At 42.0% G+C, this 17,345-nt stretch overlaps 1 protein-coding gene across 1 annotated transcript in view; it reads left to right on the forward strand.

The window, feature by feature from the left end:
• Positions 1-9,785: 9,785 nt before the first annotated feature.
• atp1a3b (ATPase Na+/K+ transporting subunit alpha 3b) overlaps positions 9,786-17,345 on the forward strand; it is a 19,186-nt gene continuing 11,626 nt past the window's right edge. Inside the window, exons 1-2 of the mRNA XM_079343654.1 lie at positions 9,786-10,021; positions 10,159-10,252. Coding sequence (XP_079199780.1) covers positions 10,247-10,252 — 6 coding nt within the window. The 5' untranslated portion in view covers positions 9,786-10,021; positions 10,159-10,246. The remainder of the gene's footprint in view (positions 10,022-10,158; positions 10,253-17,345) is intronic.

Below are 17,345 nucleotides of genomic sequence, written 5' to 3' on the forward strand. Positions count from 1 at the left end.
TAGTAAATGTAGGGTTCCTACAATTATTTGTCTTAAAACCAGGAGAATTTTTTTTTCTTCTCAAAACCACGTAGCATTACAACATATCATCTGAACTCTCCACCTTGAGCAAGAGGACAAAGGCTGCCATGATGAAAATGGTGAATACTACCCGTTCTCTCTTTGTTGAATGATTAGTCAGTGTCTTCTGTATAGTACTGTACGAGTCTTACCGCAACATGGTGCATAAACCAACATTTAAGCTGCAGATGGTGATTGCACAAGTGAGTGCACACAGAGGGGACAAAGCAGTGTCCATTGGAGAGCCAATTACCCACACACACTTACACACACTCCACACTCCCACCGAGGGAACAGCGTCTGTGAGAGCTGTCCAGTAACAAGCACACAGCAGCCTCTTTCTGTCAGAACAGAGCTCAGGATTAAGGCAAGAATACGCATGCAGTGGACAAGCCGAGGGCAAGGAAGACACAGACACATCCACATGAAGCTGCAATTGCACACACATTTCATATACCGCAAAAAAATAACTAGCAGAGAGGACATTTGGTTTCTACAATGTATATGTGTGTGTGTGTGTGTGTGTGTGACAGTGAACATTTTTGTGCGTTTTTCTGTGTCACTTGAGTGGTCTAACAGTGAGACTGGGGATGGGTGGGGTACCATGTCTGAGGTGGTTGGGTGCAGGCATAATGACAACATTGCTGAGGTCGCTTTGCTGGCATAGCGGCGGTCATCACTCCATCTCACTGACTCATTTGGCAATTTGGCACACCGTTAGTCACACATAAAACACACACACTCTCTCACACACATACACACACACACACACACACACACACACACACAAGTCCAGAGACTAGAGTACTCGTGGCACAATCATGTATGCACAAAACATGCTTTCTCAAACTGGCACAAACATATTTAGACTAACATGGTCTAAGTTTCTTAAGTTCTGTTTCCTACATTTATACACAGAGGCAGACACACACAAACACAATCATCTATCATCTGGAACAGAATGGGGCCACACACAGCTACACATCTGGCAGGGCCACTGCACTGCTGTGCCTGCTGCTGACACCACATATGGAGCAGGCCTTGAGTCCTTGCATGGAACAAATGAGTGAATCGTTCAGCTGTGGTTGTGACTTATGGGTTATAATGCAAAAAATTTAATTTGAACAACGTAAGTTGTCCATAATCGTTTTTGTTTGTTCCTGAATAGTTACTTATACATATTATTTTTAGACTCACATGCAGTGAGACAGTTTGATACACTTAGTTTACACGGTAAAAGTCAGATTATAAATTTAAAGCCACTTCCATGTCTTATATGTCGTCACTGATTTATGTTAAAAATGCAGCTACAGCCAGAAGATGTCAGATTAATATGGATAAATTCTTGAAAAAAGCAGGAAACACTCCTGGCTCATTCAAACTTATCAGATGTACTTACCTGTATGGTCAGGTGCAAGGAATCATAGCAATCTTCATTTTAGAGCATTTAAGAAGAAGAAAAAGGAAAACTTGTTTTTTAAAAGACAATAAACATTTATATCAACAGAAGCTTTTCAGCAAATATTAAAAAAAGGTACATTTGCTTTTTTTTAATGAAATGAGTATGCATTGAAGAAGGTGAAATAAGCTAAAAAGTGATCTTGTATCCATGATTGAATTTATCAAGTTTATGAAAAAACGTTTGTAAATGTGAGGAAGTTGACAGATGTAGAGATTTCAAGTTCACATAACAAGTAGTGTCCAAGAAGCTGCATAAAACCGATTGTCTAAGGTAGCAAATAAAAAGCCCCAAACTTTTATCTTGTCCCTTTAAAAGGTTCTGGTTCTTTATCTGTATTGTGTCAGATATTTGGCTGCAGTTAGTGATGTGCTATAGAAGATGAACGAAAAATAAGTTTTGTTTAATTTGGGCAGTATCAGGTCAGCTGTGATTCTCGGTTTTTATGCTAAGCTAAGCCAATTTTTTGCTTTCTCTTCGTACATTAAAGTGTACTGTATATACCGGTAAGTCCTCGAAAGACACTGATCACAATATTGAACGTTTTTAACTTTTTTTAAAGACAGTTCCTGTTGCCATGCAAAAAAAGAGTCTCAAGCAATCATATATACAGTATATAGACACCTTTATCTTCTTCCTCAAGCTTCAACCACACATTTAAATCTGAGCTCTATTCTTATTTTTCTCATTCATCCCTTTCAGAGAAATTCTTATGCAAGAGTAAGAGTGTGGCACACCATCAATTTAATCTGGACAGCATGACGTCTGCATGTCTGTCAGAGAGGTAGAGAGAGAGAGAGAGAGAGAGAGAGAGAGAGAGAGAGAGCGTGAGAGAGAGAGAGATAGGAAGATAGGGGAGGAGAGAGGCAGAACTACACAGCTGAACTTATAATCTTCTTAGTGTACTCAACTATCTCTCATTCATCTGTCTGCTATCTGTCTACATCTCACTATCTATCTGTAAGTGCTGCCCATCTGTCTGTTTCTTGTATTGAATTTACCTTTTTGGTTGGGATAAATTAATTTGACATCTTTCTTGCATTATATTTTCTCTGTTTCATAACACCAGAGTTCCTGCATCCTCCCTGTACTCTCTGTACCAACCCTTCCGCTCTTCCTCTCCTGTATCTGCCCCTTCTGTTTGCACTTCCTCTTCATCCCTCGGCCCCCCTGCAAGGTCGTTCCCAAGGACGTCCTGCTCCCAGCAGCCCCTGCCTGATTGGCTGATGGTTATTAAAGGGCCAGTACCCCCACTGAGCACATGGCTCAGCTCCAGGTCTGCTTCGACAGTCACCGTTCCCACCGTTCTTCAGGCTTCTTACTGTACTGACTACACACACATACACACATAAAGCAGCTCACATGTGCATGCCGCAGTGAATTCAAAGGCACTCTCAGCTTACACAAGATGCTGACAAATGGTCTGACATACTCGCATTCACTAGGCTGTCTTTGAAATCAGGTTGGGGCTGCTTGCTGTACTCCACATGAGAGGTCACTTATCAGTATGAAAGAGGATGCTTGCCTGCGAATGTCATTGTACACAAGCTGTGAGGGAAAAAACCTCTTCACCCATGATAAGAAACAGCCAGCACCATCTGAACCAAGCAAACTTTTTCCTTAAAGATAAGTGAGCGTGACACTCTACAAGCTCAGCAGACCTGAAAAACAAAATGCAAACACATTCAAAGCAGATGAGCAGTCAGCAAAATGGCCACCAGAGTGGACAAATTTAGCTTAATGTGCTGTCTAAAATGGGAAAAGGATTTAAGGATGGATGATGAAATTGAACAAGAGTACAATTCAAAGAGATTCCTCTTCAAATCTACTGAATGATCATTGTACCAAATAACCATTTTGTCACGCTAAAGACCTGCTTCATTAAAGAATTTAGATTTAAGAGTTTTGTTAAGCACTTAGGTGTCTAGTTTGAAAGTCTTTTAGTCATGCTTTTGTGTCACCAAAGAAGAATCTGCCTTTTTGTTAGTCTAATATACACATTCGCAAATCTTGATTACTTACTTTATTAAAGGAGTTGAAAGAAGATTGATATTTCTTTTATATCTGTAATTAAAACATGAAGTTGCAGCCAGCGGCAAGTTACCTAAGCTAAGCTTTGCTTAAAGATTCAAAACTTGCTCTGTCCAGAGATTAAAAAGGTCTGACTACCGGTTCCTCTAAAGCTCTGTATTCAAAATTTCCTGGAGATGTGATATAACTGTAAAGTGGCTGGCCACCAAGAACACCAGAGAATTTATCTATACAGAAACAACTCGCATTTTGTGCAAAATAAACACACTGACACAGTGAGCTTTAAGGTGCTACATTTCGATAGAGCCAGTTGTCCTTCTTCAAACGTGTACGCTAATGTGAGTTAAGCTAGGCTAAGCTAAACTAGGCATAGCATAAGGCAGAGTATATGTATAGGGGTTTCTGCAGTCAAACTTTTTCTGAAGCCCCTTTCTATCATGTTAGTATTTACTACTTTTGCTTAACTCGAGTTCTTCTTAGGACTATGTGGTCAATTTTGGATGCTTATTTACCGAGTTCAGCAGAAAAGAATACCTTCTCCTGTGAAAATCTCGTAAGTAGCTATTTCTTAAAAGCTCCGAGTTTTCTTTCATATTGAAATTTTTTATTTAGAAGTCACTCAACGATATGCGTGGCGCATCTGTGCTACTTTGTATTTTCAAATGCTTCTCTCCTTTCTTAGAGGCTCCATTTAAATAAAAAGACAAGGATCTGCTTAATGAGTATTAATCCTTTAATGAGAACTTTATTTTACCAGATAGGCTCAAGAGTGATGTGGAACAAGGAACATTCATGGTCAAACACCCAGATACCTAAAGAGATGTAATGAAGTAACAATTACACAAGCAATCAAAAACAGTTCATAAAGCCAAATGAACAGGGAGAAGTCGTTTAATTTCAAGGTGCATATTGATAAAAAAATACCTGCAAAGATTAGAGCCTGGAAGTTCTATCGTATAAGGTGGTTTGGGGATTACAATATATTACAACAGAATGAACATACAGAATATATTTAAAAGAAAGTGTTCTAATTAACTGAACATTACTTTAGGATTGACAACCTTTAATTCTGAACTGAAGGCCCCCTTTTAACGTTTGAGTCTGCTGTCAAAACACAATCCTACATATCAGATGACTCAGAAAGAGTGATATGGAAACAACTTGAAGATTTAATGACAGAATATTGTGTTATTAGCATTTTAGAAGGCTTAATGGTGCTTACTGAGAAGAAATACTAAAAGCCTGTTACATAAAGTGCAGACAGATTTTTGCTTTCTAATGGTCTTGCCTATACCGAGGGACTGCGTAAATGCTTTTTATTTTATTTCAGATGTCTCGCAATCATTGTGCTGGGTTTATGAAGAAAGGGTTATATCACAATTGCTGGCTATAGTGTAAAAAAAATAAGCATCTGATGATGATGGGGAATTGGTAAATAAATCCCCCAGAGAGCATTTCATATTCAAACAATCAAATCCACTTAAACGTTTCTGTGCAGATAAGCTGCGATTTAACATGAGAAACATGGTGTTCCCAGTTGTCCGCTGTTAGTAGAGATTACTCAGACTGTCGTGTGAGTGGTATTATGTAGCGAAGATGTAGGTGGAGTAAAAAAGGAAAACCTGCTGTAAAAAGGTAGAGTGGAGCAGGGTTTTGCTGCAGTGGCGGTGGTGCTGAAAGGACAGCTACCAGAGGAGGAGGAGGAGGAGGAGGAGGAGGAGGAGGGAGAGGGGGAGGGGGGGAGGGGTCAGGGAGGACAGAGGGGGAGAGGAAATGCTTCACAAGCTGCTGTACAGATGAAATGAGAGAGGAGTGTCTAAAAAATAATTTATTATAGGAATGAGCTGAAACCATTTGTGCCATGGAGTTGAACATCACATAAAAAAATGTACTTTTAGTATTCTGTATACATGTCCATTTTCGGCTTGCAAAATTCAAAGTGCAAAGATACAAGGAAACAAAGACAACTTGAACCTTTTCTACAGCTTACTATATGTTCTCTATATTTTAATCGCATGTTTCTCAAGTTTCAAAATGCCACTTTTTCATGTATTCTTTAATATCATAGTTGCAAAAGCACATTTAATTAATAACACAACTAAAAGCTTCATAAGCTGTTTAAGGTCTTTAGCACTTGTGTTGTCTATGCTGGCTAGCTGGCATGCAATACTGGCACACTCTACTGGCCCGGACCTATCTTTAATGTTAGTAGTGACCCATGTGCTTTGACGTTTTGAAATACCTGCTGTGAAAAAGTTGTATGCTGATTCAAGGCTCCTTTGGTTGTTGTCATGATTCTAACAAACAAGAATAGAAAGCCGCAACATACAATCCCACCAGAGGAGTTTTTACTTTCTGTGTTTGAATTCAATTTAAATGGAAGGCAGCAATACATGTTCCATGTCTGTATCTTTAAATGTGTACATTTTTAACCAACATGATGTTAAAAACCTGTGCAAAGTGTATGAGTGTACTTTTCCACACTGTAAGGTTTAATTGGAAAACAAAGGTGAGATTAATGGGAGAGGTGTCCCAATTGCAATGTCTTTGGCCACTTCGGATTTCAGATCTCTTCATAGTCTAACCTGCTCATTTCTGACAGTGTCCCTTTAAAGTACGATAGGCTAAACATTTTTATATTCTTGTAACGGGACTTACTGTTACAGTATTTGCAGCTGCAAAGGGATTTTATCTTGTTTTGTATCCGTTGACTTTTTAATCACACACTCAGTGCTGAGATTATATCATTTATGTGTCCCACTATAGCCAACAAATATAACAGGCATATTTATCCAGTCATTTTTCGAAATCCTCTGCTTCCCCTATACGTATGGAAAGCGGTGATGTGAAATAAAAACTGGTAGAAGGAACAAGTGTGAAGAAACGGTCTTTGTCCCCAGCATACAGTCATTCATGGAGTCATCTCTCCATGACAGAAATTAGTTTATCTGTTTGTTTATGTCTTGTCAAAGATCATCTGAATACCTCTGCAAATATTTTTAAGACAAACCTCTTGACAGAGACCTGCTATACCTTTTGCTTTCGTTTTGTTTTCCTTATAAATTCCTGATTACTCACTCTGTCTTATCCTCTGTCCCTCCTCTCTTTTCTCCTGCTTTTTATCACACATCTGTCATCCCATGATAAATGAAACTTCATTGATTGCCCTGGGTCACTCCTTTCTCACCAAATCCCAGAAGAATTTTCCAGCATCTTACGGCTCTTTTCTCTTTTATCTCTGTCTCTTTTTCATTTTCTTACCTACTAAAACTCAATTCCATCCCCCTCCTTTACCCCATGCTTGTCCATCACCTGTCCCTGGTGATCTCAGCCCTCTCCTATTTTTGTTTCTGTCTCTTCTTCACCTCTCTCCTCCAAACTATCTCTTTTCCTCCCCTCTTTCTGCTCTGGACACTGAGTGGAACACGGATTATGTCAGACATTTTTAAAACCCGAATTAGCTAGGATCACCCACACATGAACACACTCTTTAACATGCATGCAATCCCATAAATACAAAGGATACTCCCACTCTGAGACTAATTTAGACTGTTTATGCTAATGTGGCCTGTTTACATACTCATATGTAAACACATATTAGCATTAAATGATCCCAGCTTTTCAAATGACGGTCTGGCTAAGCTCCTTTTTTTTTTTTGGAAAAAATGTTGCTATGCGCAAATCAAGGTCCACAAAGCAATGATTTCTTTGGAATTTGGAGTGGAATAGCTGGACTTTAAACTGCACAGTCATGATTTTATCAGAAACCTTTGAATGGTGACAACAAGCCAGGCAGTATCACAAAACAGCAATGCAAGGGCTTTTTGTTGCTGGAGTGGACAGCCAGGTTCCAATGGAAATAAGAAAAAAACAAAACACGGTACACGCACTATACAAAGACATATTTTCACACGTTTTTCCTTCCTGTTCATGCCTTAGACTGATACAGTCTATGGTTCAAGCAGTGACCCTAAACCTCATTATGTGCAATATTTGTCTACAGCTCTGGCTCACCCATTAAACATATCAGTCTTATTTAGCTAAATTACTAACTATGCAAACAAGCACACATACACAGGACCCTATCTTAACAAAGCACTGTATGGACGACTACACTTTCAGACAATCAGCGTCATGTAAATGAGTATGACACTTGGTACTCTATGGTTATAAGAATAACAATAAGTACCACCTTCCTTTTTTTTTCTGTCGTCCCTTTCTCCCTCTTGTTCTTTCCTCATCACATCCCCCTCACCCATCCCTCCATTTCTGACTCAGCAGAACAAGTGGGAGACAAGGTCATCTGACTGCTGTTGCTGTGGAGACCATGAATTGGGGGATATTTCTCTCCTCTCCTTTCTTGTACTGTAGGGCAGGGAGGTGTGTGATGGAGGACGGGGGGATGGGGGTATAGGACGGAGTGTAAAACATGAAGGTATGATAGAGGTTAAGAAAGGATACTACCGGCAGCCATTTTGGTTGAAATGAGATTGAAAATAACTTTATTAGTAGCACCACGTTGACAAAGTCACCCTTGTGTGCAGCTCTGTGGGCTTATGGATCAGATTGCATCTATAAATCCTGTATGCTTTCTATATGTCTCTCTATCTCGGGTATTCTGGGATTTTGTGAGGATAAAATATTCTAAATGTATCCAAGAAACGAGTACATGTGTTAATAATGAGAAAGAAACAGTCATTTGAAGAAATCATGTGGGATAAGTATTGCAGATGTTTGTCCCTGCAATAAATATCAAGTTCAAAGTAAAAACTAAAAGTAAAATTTAGAAAATAAAATTAATTTGGCAAATAACATTTTTAAGAACCAATTACGAATTAAAACGTACTTTTAATTTGACACATTTGTATTGATTCAACACTATTCTAAACTTCAACATACATCTATTCTTTATATAATCATTCACAGTGACTTAAAAACCAATGAATTAGTCAGCATATTGTGCATTTTTTTGTATTTTTATAATATTAGCAGGGACATTTTTAAGTGCACGTTAACAACCTGCATTAATTTGGATTTACAAAAGCTTGCCTTTCATATTATCAATGTTTTAGAAAGAATACTTATGTAAAATAATATAATGACAATTATAAAAACCAACGGCGATGGCTGCATGTTTGAGGAAAGTTGTGTCTGACTATCTACTCGCTGTAAGCTAACCCTTTTCTGATGCCCAGGAGTCTCACAGTGTTGCGTGGTCACTGTTGGAGCCCAGAGCAAGGAAGGCAGTGAGGCATGGCAACAATCTGCTGCAGGGGCACCAGCTTTCCCTTGCAAATAAGGCACAGCTTTGCATGCATACATGTGTGCATATAACACTCAGTGACTGTGCGTGTATCCTCTCCCTGCCCCATCCCTTAAAAGAGGCAAAAGGCCTTCAATGGGAGCTGACTGCAGCATATGGATACCTCTCACTACTGCGTGTCCTCTGCCTTTTACTTTTTCATATTCTGTGCCTTTGAATATTTTTGAATCTATCCATTTTAAGAAAAAATCTTCAAGCACGTTCCTTGGTATAACTTCTTATAGATTAACAATGTCTGTCAGGCGGACAGTCCTGCAGTTTAAAGAGAATGAACCCTAATTTGTTTGACTTGTTAATTCCTGTCTGTGTTTTGAGACATGCTGTAGCAGCCAATCCCAAATTCCATGTGAAGATATTTAATGTTTTAAAGTTCAGCTACACCTAGATCCCAAATTAAAGCTCTGAGACAAGTCAAGTTTTATTCTTTACACACACACGCACACACACAAACACTCACACAGTTTGGCTGTTCCCTGTCTGCAGCACCCAGGCCCACTATCTGACATGAGGAGGTGCACAACATGCTGATGAGAGACCGACACGATCCATGAGACATCCAGGGTGCTTATTACATGCAATAATGCACACAAATCCACTTTATACGTTACGTACATTACATGATGAATAAACACAATCACGACAACTAGAATCCAACCTTGTGCGTCCATCTTTAATAAGATTTCAGCCTAGAAACGCGTTGCAGCTGGCTGCAAGCCTCGGAAATCTGCAGTAAAGCAGGAGGGGCAGAATAGGCAAGCTATTGGCCGGCTTGAAGACTAAGATAAATCCAATTGGTTAGTGATCTCATCGACGATGAGACGCTCCGAGGTGTCATTGGCCAGCTTTGTGAGCGGTGGGCGGGTGTAGTTGTCCCTTCGGTTAGCCTATTTGCTTGAGACGGCGCTTGTTCAACTGGCGGAGTGGTGCAGCTTTAGGAGTGGAGTACTGCGGCAGCTGGCAGAGCCGCGGAGGGAGATCAAGTGGTGAAGGTAGAAGTGCGGCTCGTTTGTATCACCGGTCTTTCACCGCAAGTATCAGAGAGCAAAGGACGGAAGCGCATCCCCGCGTGATGCTCCGCTTGAGACCGCAACATTTCATTTGAAAAGACGTCTCACGGAGGAGAAGATTGTAGCCTAATCTTTATAAAGGTTTGAGAGACAGTTTATGACATTCATAGAAAAATCTTCTATCAAACGAATTGAGAACGTCTCTGACGTCTTTCTCCCTCTTATTTTTCATTTAAGAAACCCTGAAAAACTCAGTATATTTTCTTTCATTCTTAAAGGCAGAGGCATTTTGATATTACTCATCGTGAGGGGCTGACACCTCTCAAGCTGTGCATCACCTGAGAGGAGAAGAGTGACTGCGCCAACATGGGGGTAAGACTGACGATTCCCAACTTTTTTTTTTTTCCTTTTTTTTTAACTGCGTTGTAGCCCACCTGAAGTGGCCTGAGGAGTGAAACGGTAGCCTTTAGTGTTCCTCTTTGAGGTGAGGAACGAAACGAGCCATGATGTCATATTATTTTTTCCTTCATGGAAATCCCGCTTGTCTGAGTGACATTGACTCTAATGCGGAACCGTGTTTTTAACCTGCTCTCTTAGACTGCGACAAAAATGATGAAGCCACACGCTTCTGTCTAATGCAGCTATGAAACTGCTCACTTTGATTTGATTTTAGTCCCGGTATGACGTGATGAAAATACCTTTGTTCCGTGTCCTTCGCTCAATTGAATTGAATGTCGAGTTTGAATATGAATGGAAAGTGATGGAAACATGTGAAGAAGCTGCTGCTGTGTATTTTTTTTTTTTAAGGTCATCAGTGTGTCATATTCATTGCAGGTCTCTGATAGGCCTTACTTTGACTATAACCTTGCCATCCTTGGTATAGGCCTAATCGGTTTATTCTTACTGCGAGCTGTGGTGTGACGAGAGAGAGAGAAAGACAGAGGGAGGGGGAGGGCGCATCACATGTGATGGAAAGCTATTCCTACATCCCATAATTTACCTGTCATTTAACAAAAAAGAAAAAAAGATATTTTTTTCATTACATTTTAAGGTCCGATATTAGATGGTGATGCTCTCTGACTTTCCCAGTGGTAGATGAACATTGTGTGCTGTGACCTCCCCCCACCACCCCCCCTCTCGTGCGTTAAACCCCGCTGGCACTGCCCTCTCTGCGGTCTGTCACTGCACAGGGGGAAAAGCATCTGCTGGCTTTGAACCGGAGAGATGCTGAACCCCAATCCGCGCCCTTCACTGGACGCCAGCAGAGGAGAAGTCTCATTCTCAGCACCCTCGATGACCCATGCGTCATAATGCGGTTACCGGGAATAAGCGCCTCACCAGCTTATTTCCCCTTTAATTTGTGACATAACAGGGACTCGATAATCGCTAACAGTGAACACATTTACACACGGTGCGGATTAAAGGAGCGATGCGTGCAGTCGATCGAGAGCACGACGATGTGTTTAAATGTGTCAGAATGACTTCATAGTTTCCATGTGCTGCCGCAGCGTTAAAAAAGCATCAGACGTGTTGTTTATTTGAGAAACGCATTATTCACGTAAATGGATCAAAATAGAACCAGAACAATCATGTGGAAAAATACAGTCCTCCCAGTCAGATGTGATGTGTGAGCTATTGCGCAATTTTCTCCCCCCCCCCATCACCATCCTGCGGAATAAGGTTGTCATCTGAATTCTCCATCTGCGGCCCGTCTGCTGAATGACGCTGCAGACAGGGGAGCATGCGGCGGTGCATTGCCGGTGTCATCGCAGTTTACACGAGCTGATATGGCCCCACGCAGCATCTGACATGTCTCTCTGCCGGGACAGAGGATGAAAATGAAGGATGGAGAGGGGGGGGGGAAGAGCTTCCGGTCCATCACAGTTTCAGTGGGCACTGCGTCAAAAGTGATGGGGGTGCAAAAAGTGCTTACGTATGCGCCGCTGTGCTGTGAGGAAGTTTGGGAATGCGGTGCGAGGGAGGGAGGCTAAGTGGAAGTATTGTGTCAATTAGGAAATGCCACATCTGTCATTGGGCTTTGGCTATTATGAAAGAGCATATGATCGTCTGTGGCGAGCTGTGAAGGGTGTTTCCTGTGACGATTCATCCGGTCTGCGCTAAGGGTCACCCTGAAATGGAAGAAGGACGGATAGATAGAAAGATGAAAGGGATTGGGCTGATGGGTGTAACAGTGTAGCGAGCATCTTTTTTTTAAATTATTTTTATCACGCCTCTCCGGTCTACAATCCTCCTTTCGTTCTCCTGCGATTTTTTTTTTTCCACTGGCGCACTGTGCGATGATGGCACATCCAGCTGTCCTTTCCCAAGGCCGCAGGGGTGCATTGCTAGCGACGTGCTTCCTGCGTCAAACCGGGGGCGGGGCCTGTGATGTGGAAATTCCCTGTAAAGTGCTGTGATAGGCTGGTACGATGAGCCATGCTGAAAGGACTGAATTTAGAGGCAGCAGTGATGCTGTATCGAGCAAAGCCTGTGCGAGGGCCAGGAACACTGAAAGGACATCTGGCACATGGAGTCTGGCACAGAGATAGTTAATTTGGCAGAGCGCCTCTTACGAGATGTCTGAGATGTCCCACACACTTTCATGTTGTTCATTGTTCTTCTATCTACACTGATACCGCTGCACACTTCATTGTCTGATGCTGATGAGGCTGTAGGAGGAATGTAAAGTGAGATGCTGATGAAGGGCTGCACATGGATCCACTGTTGGTTTTCACCTTCAGACACGTGACACGTATGGGGGGAGGGTGCCACTGCTGAGAGAGCATGAGGGACGGTGACAGAGAGGAGAAGGGCAGATAAGTGGCGACTGGTCTGCAGGTGTAGAGAGAGAAAGAGAGAGAGGGATTTAAAGAGATGGATGATGCGCACGCTGGGGGAGGTGCTGCGTGGTTCTATATCCTGTTACAGGATAATGACCTGAGGCTCATATTACCATGGGTCCTGTTTCCTCTCGCTGTGCCTTGTGGGATTGGTTATCAAGGGGAGAGGAGGCAGATGGGATAGGGGGAGGACAGGTGCGACTGTGTGGGAGATCTTTGTGGAATATTGACTGAATGGTGAGCGTGCCAGTGGGACAAGGTGTGGTGTAGGCGGGTGGCTGTCCCTGGGGAGAATGAGGATAAAAGAGAGGTGAAGGTGTAGCAGAAGCTCTGAGGTTTTGTCAGAAGGTAATGCAGGCTGGGAGCAGGGGTGTGGTTCAGCTTCTTTGAATCCAGCATGACTAAGAAAAAAAAAAAAGAGCAGACCAGCTATGTCATAATGTAAAGGATTTAAGAACAGCGTGTGCTTTAATTTTTGTTATCGCGAGCATGTGCAGCAACAGTGAGGAAGTCAGAAGGTGCTTGTAAAAAGGTATTCCAGGAGTTTGGATGTGTGAAGCCTCTGCAGAGGCCCAGCCCTCACTTTGGTGCAGAGTGCTGCACATCCCTCCCCACTGCACCTGCTGCCTGATGCTGATAGGCTGCACTGTACCACAACTCATCTGTCCCACACTCTGCAGGAACCAATAGAAAAGCACGTCCTTCCAGGAACAGATCAACCACATGATCCTTCGGACTGCACAGCCTGCTGGGATGTATTGGTCCTATGGCCTCTAGGGGTCATTTAAGGTCAATATGGTGACCCTTTGAAAATGTTCTCCATTGTTGCCCTTCATGCCTCTTCAGGCTCTCGGATCAATAAATATTGATAAGCATAATGAGGACCATGTCCTCAGTGATGAAGGAAAGAGTCACGATGTCTCTAGAGTTAGCCTCCATGCTAATGTGAGACCACAGGGAAAGGCCTGGGTGGTGAGCTTAGTAGCAGCTTGTGTAATGCTAATAAAATGTAAAGGTCAGTGCTGTCTCCTTCATAAATAGTTTTCAAACAGGATTACAGTAGACACAGTGATGGATTCTGAACAGTTTTCCAACATTCACATTTCAGCCTCCCATAATGAGAGTGTTTCAGAGGGGTTAGGTTGCCTGACTACAAGGACATGACTAATTCAGGGTGTTGTCCTGGAGATGTGTGTATGTTTGTGAAGTGTGTGTTACTTTAAAAGTGTGTGTGGGGCTGTGTGAATACACCAAAGTACAAATACAACAATGGGCAGCCACAATAGGAAAGGGGCTTTTTAAAACTGAGCCGGTTGCTGCATTTAAAGTGAAAGTAAAAAGCGCTATACAATTCCACAGTAGAGTTAGGCTGAACAGTAAATCATGAAGGATTTCCCATTTATTTGAACATTCTGAACTTAACACAGTCTGTGTGGGGTTCACACTAGTGCTGTGTAAATGAATTATTTGGTTTGGTTGTGAGTCAGCAGCTGTGCGAGTTTGATGCATGTGCGTGCTTTTGTGCACATCTGCACATCTCCTCATGCCGAGGAGTCATAAGGTGCCCTCCCTCATGCCATGGCATTAAGCCACGTTGGCTACAAGTGCCAAAGAAGCCAAGATTTACAATGCTAATCTAGAACAGGCCTCACGGATGCAGACACACATAGAAGCACACACAGACGCTCACAGTGTATTACAAATAACAAGCAGAGGAACAGATACACTCTCGTCTCTGTTCAGATGAACAGATGAAGTTGATGACAGGATGGACAGACTGGAGCAGGGTGTCCACTTTTTTTTGACATTTTCAGTTTGGACTTTGTTTCTTGCTTTGATTTCTTTAAATTTTTTTGAGAAGTGGTCAAAACAGATCTGAAGAGCTGAAAAGAGTTAATCTCTCTCTCTCTTTTTCGTTTGTGTGGTTTAGAGATTAGTGCTCTTAAGCGGACAATCTTTTTACTGTACAATGATCTATTTATGCACACACACTACTCCGACAGATCAGTCTGTTACGTGTGCTGGTGTTGAGTAGTGCTTAACATGAGCTGACAGACGATAGTCAGAGAATGTTGGAGACAATGGCTGCGTCTTCCAAAAACTATGCGTGCCATTTTGTTTCTTTCTTAATACTTTGATATGAAGCCAGAGTCTGCAGCTTTTGATGTCAGTTCACTGTTACAGAGAAAGATTAGAAGCCTTCATATCACCCACAGGCTGCTACAGATAAAGGAAACAAATATCATTACAGTCTCTTTTACAGGTCAACCCAAACTCATACCCTGTAAAAAGTAACCATCGTAACTATTCCCTCTGCACGGTTCAAAGACGTTCACCATAAAGTGAAGGACGTGCCGAAAAATGTGAAGTTGACATTTATGCATTTGATTCTCCACAGAGTGAACGGCGTTAACCGGAGAGTAGAGAGACAAAGAGAGAAAGACGCACAGGGGGCTAATCCACTGATTTAATCAGACTAGCTAATCCAAAGAGCTGTGTCCCCTGGACCCCTCAGGCCTGCATTACTACTGCAACAAAACAGATGGCCCAATGACCTTGCAAGGTCACACACGCACACACAGCTGTTTTTATGTATGAAAGACACACAAACACACCAGATTGCATAGGAGCACATCTCATTTAGCAGTTTTCCAACATTTCTAACGGTCTAACTTTTTGCACCGTTTTTAAAATTGAAACATCTTCGATGTGAGATGAATGTTAGGTGTTGGCCTTTTCTTTGACTCCCTTCAGAAAATGGAAAAGAATTTGTGTCGAAGAGGCATTTTTCATAAGCCGAGCCAAGTTTCGAAGAGAAATGATCGTCTGTACGGTAAGATGTTTGACAGGACATGACAGTCCACAATGAAGCTCTTACAGTACATGGTCAGTGCAGAGGACTCAATGCGATCCTTTCATCCAGCTCCTCTCTACAAAGACGTAGTGTAGTCTCATGCGTAGTTCTGGAAAATACTGCAGTGGTGGCCGGAAGACAAAATCAGGACATGTATTTGTGTTGTGAGGAGGCCACAGACCACTTCCTCTTACAAGTCATACAGAAAAAAGAGCTCTTGTTTTTTTTTGAGTGCCAGTTCCCCATGCGTGCCACTAAAGAGGAAGAAACCCGGACTCACACACACACACACACACACACACACACACACACTATGTGAACAATGAGGGGGCATGCCTCAACCCGTGCTCTTTGACATGCCTTTTAGATTAGTATCATTTGATTTTACTGAAGTGACGTACATAACCGCCTCGACGATGTGCCAGGCTTTTTTTTTTTTTTACGTTAAAAAGTACGTCATTAACTCAACATTTCAAGAAGATTTGAAAAAGCTCATTCCTTCCAAGAAAACTCTAACTGTACCTTTTTTAAGGTGCGTCTTTCATTTCATTTCACAATCACAGTTCTCTCTCTGCCTCGCTCTCTCTGCCGCAATGGGTGTAACTGCTGCACATACGGACTGTAGCCAACACAATGACTCACCGCTGTTCACACAGATACACACAGAAGTGCACAAAAACTCACACTTATTGCTTATTCCTCCGTGTTATACAGCAGTGAATACAGTGTCCAGCGTTAGATGCATCAATTATTGCTGGTGGGGACCACATCAGGGGATCCTCAAAGCACCAGAACACCGCTGTGCTTCGTTGCAAAGCCAATGGCCGTGCCAGTCACCATGGTTACTTGCCCTCGAAACTCACTCTCTCCCTCATCAGAAGGACAAAATGGGAGGTTCATTTGGGTTAGCCGTAGTAAGCCTGCAGAGTAATTAATGAGCAAATCAAATACACAACCAGACACATGAAGCATTTTTTTCACTGAATCATTGATACGGTAATGAGATTTTAATAAGCCAATATGGAACTGGAGCTGATTGATTAAACTATGTAATCCATAGAGGAGCATCCGATGTTTCCATTTCCTGATGATGTCAGAGATGTGTCCCTCCATCAGTCTGTTGCTCCATCTGTGTGCTTGTGGGAGAGCGAGCGTCTGTAATTCCAGCCACAAGTCTCTGTTTCCTTCCTCAGAGGAGAGGGGGTTCATCACATTACCCAGAGCTGTGTGAGACAGCTGGACACACACACACACACACACACACACACACACACTAACAAGGGCATATTAAAAGTAAGTCAGAGGGTATATTTTCAGAAGCACATTTCATTTGTCTCTGCTAAATGATTGCTAAATGATATCAGACCATATTAAGTCAGCGGGTGCTCAGATGCTTAAAAAAAAGAAAAAGAAACAGATGAAGTAAACATCAACAAAACCAACAGATTCAAATAGAAATGTTCTGCTAATATAGTTGAACTTGTTTCATGTTTTTGCAGACTACTTTAGGTGTATTGGATACATGCACTTAAAGGAGCAGGGTACGTAAAGAGTAAGAAGGAGAAAATGACGACCAGACTACCACAGTTAAACCAAACGATAGGCACTCGCTTGCATGCTTGACTCACTGTACACACAAACAAACGAGTAACCATCACCTTTGTGGGGTTCTTTTTTTTTAACATGCTGATGACTACTACATCCTCAAACCTACGCACACTTAAGGTCACACACAGACAACCCAAAGTGAGACTATAATCTAGTAGCACTG

Source organism: Symphodus melops, assembly GCF_947650265.1.
Source record: "Symphodus melops genome assembly, chromosome: 5".
NCBI classification, from domain to species: domain Eukaryota; kingdom Metazoa; phylum Chordata; class Actinopteri; order Labriformes; family Labridae; genus Symphodus; species Symphodus melops.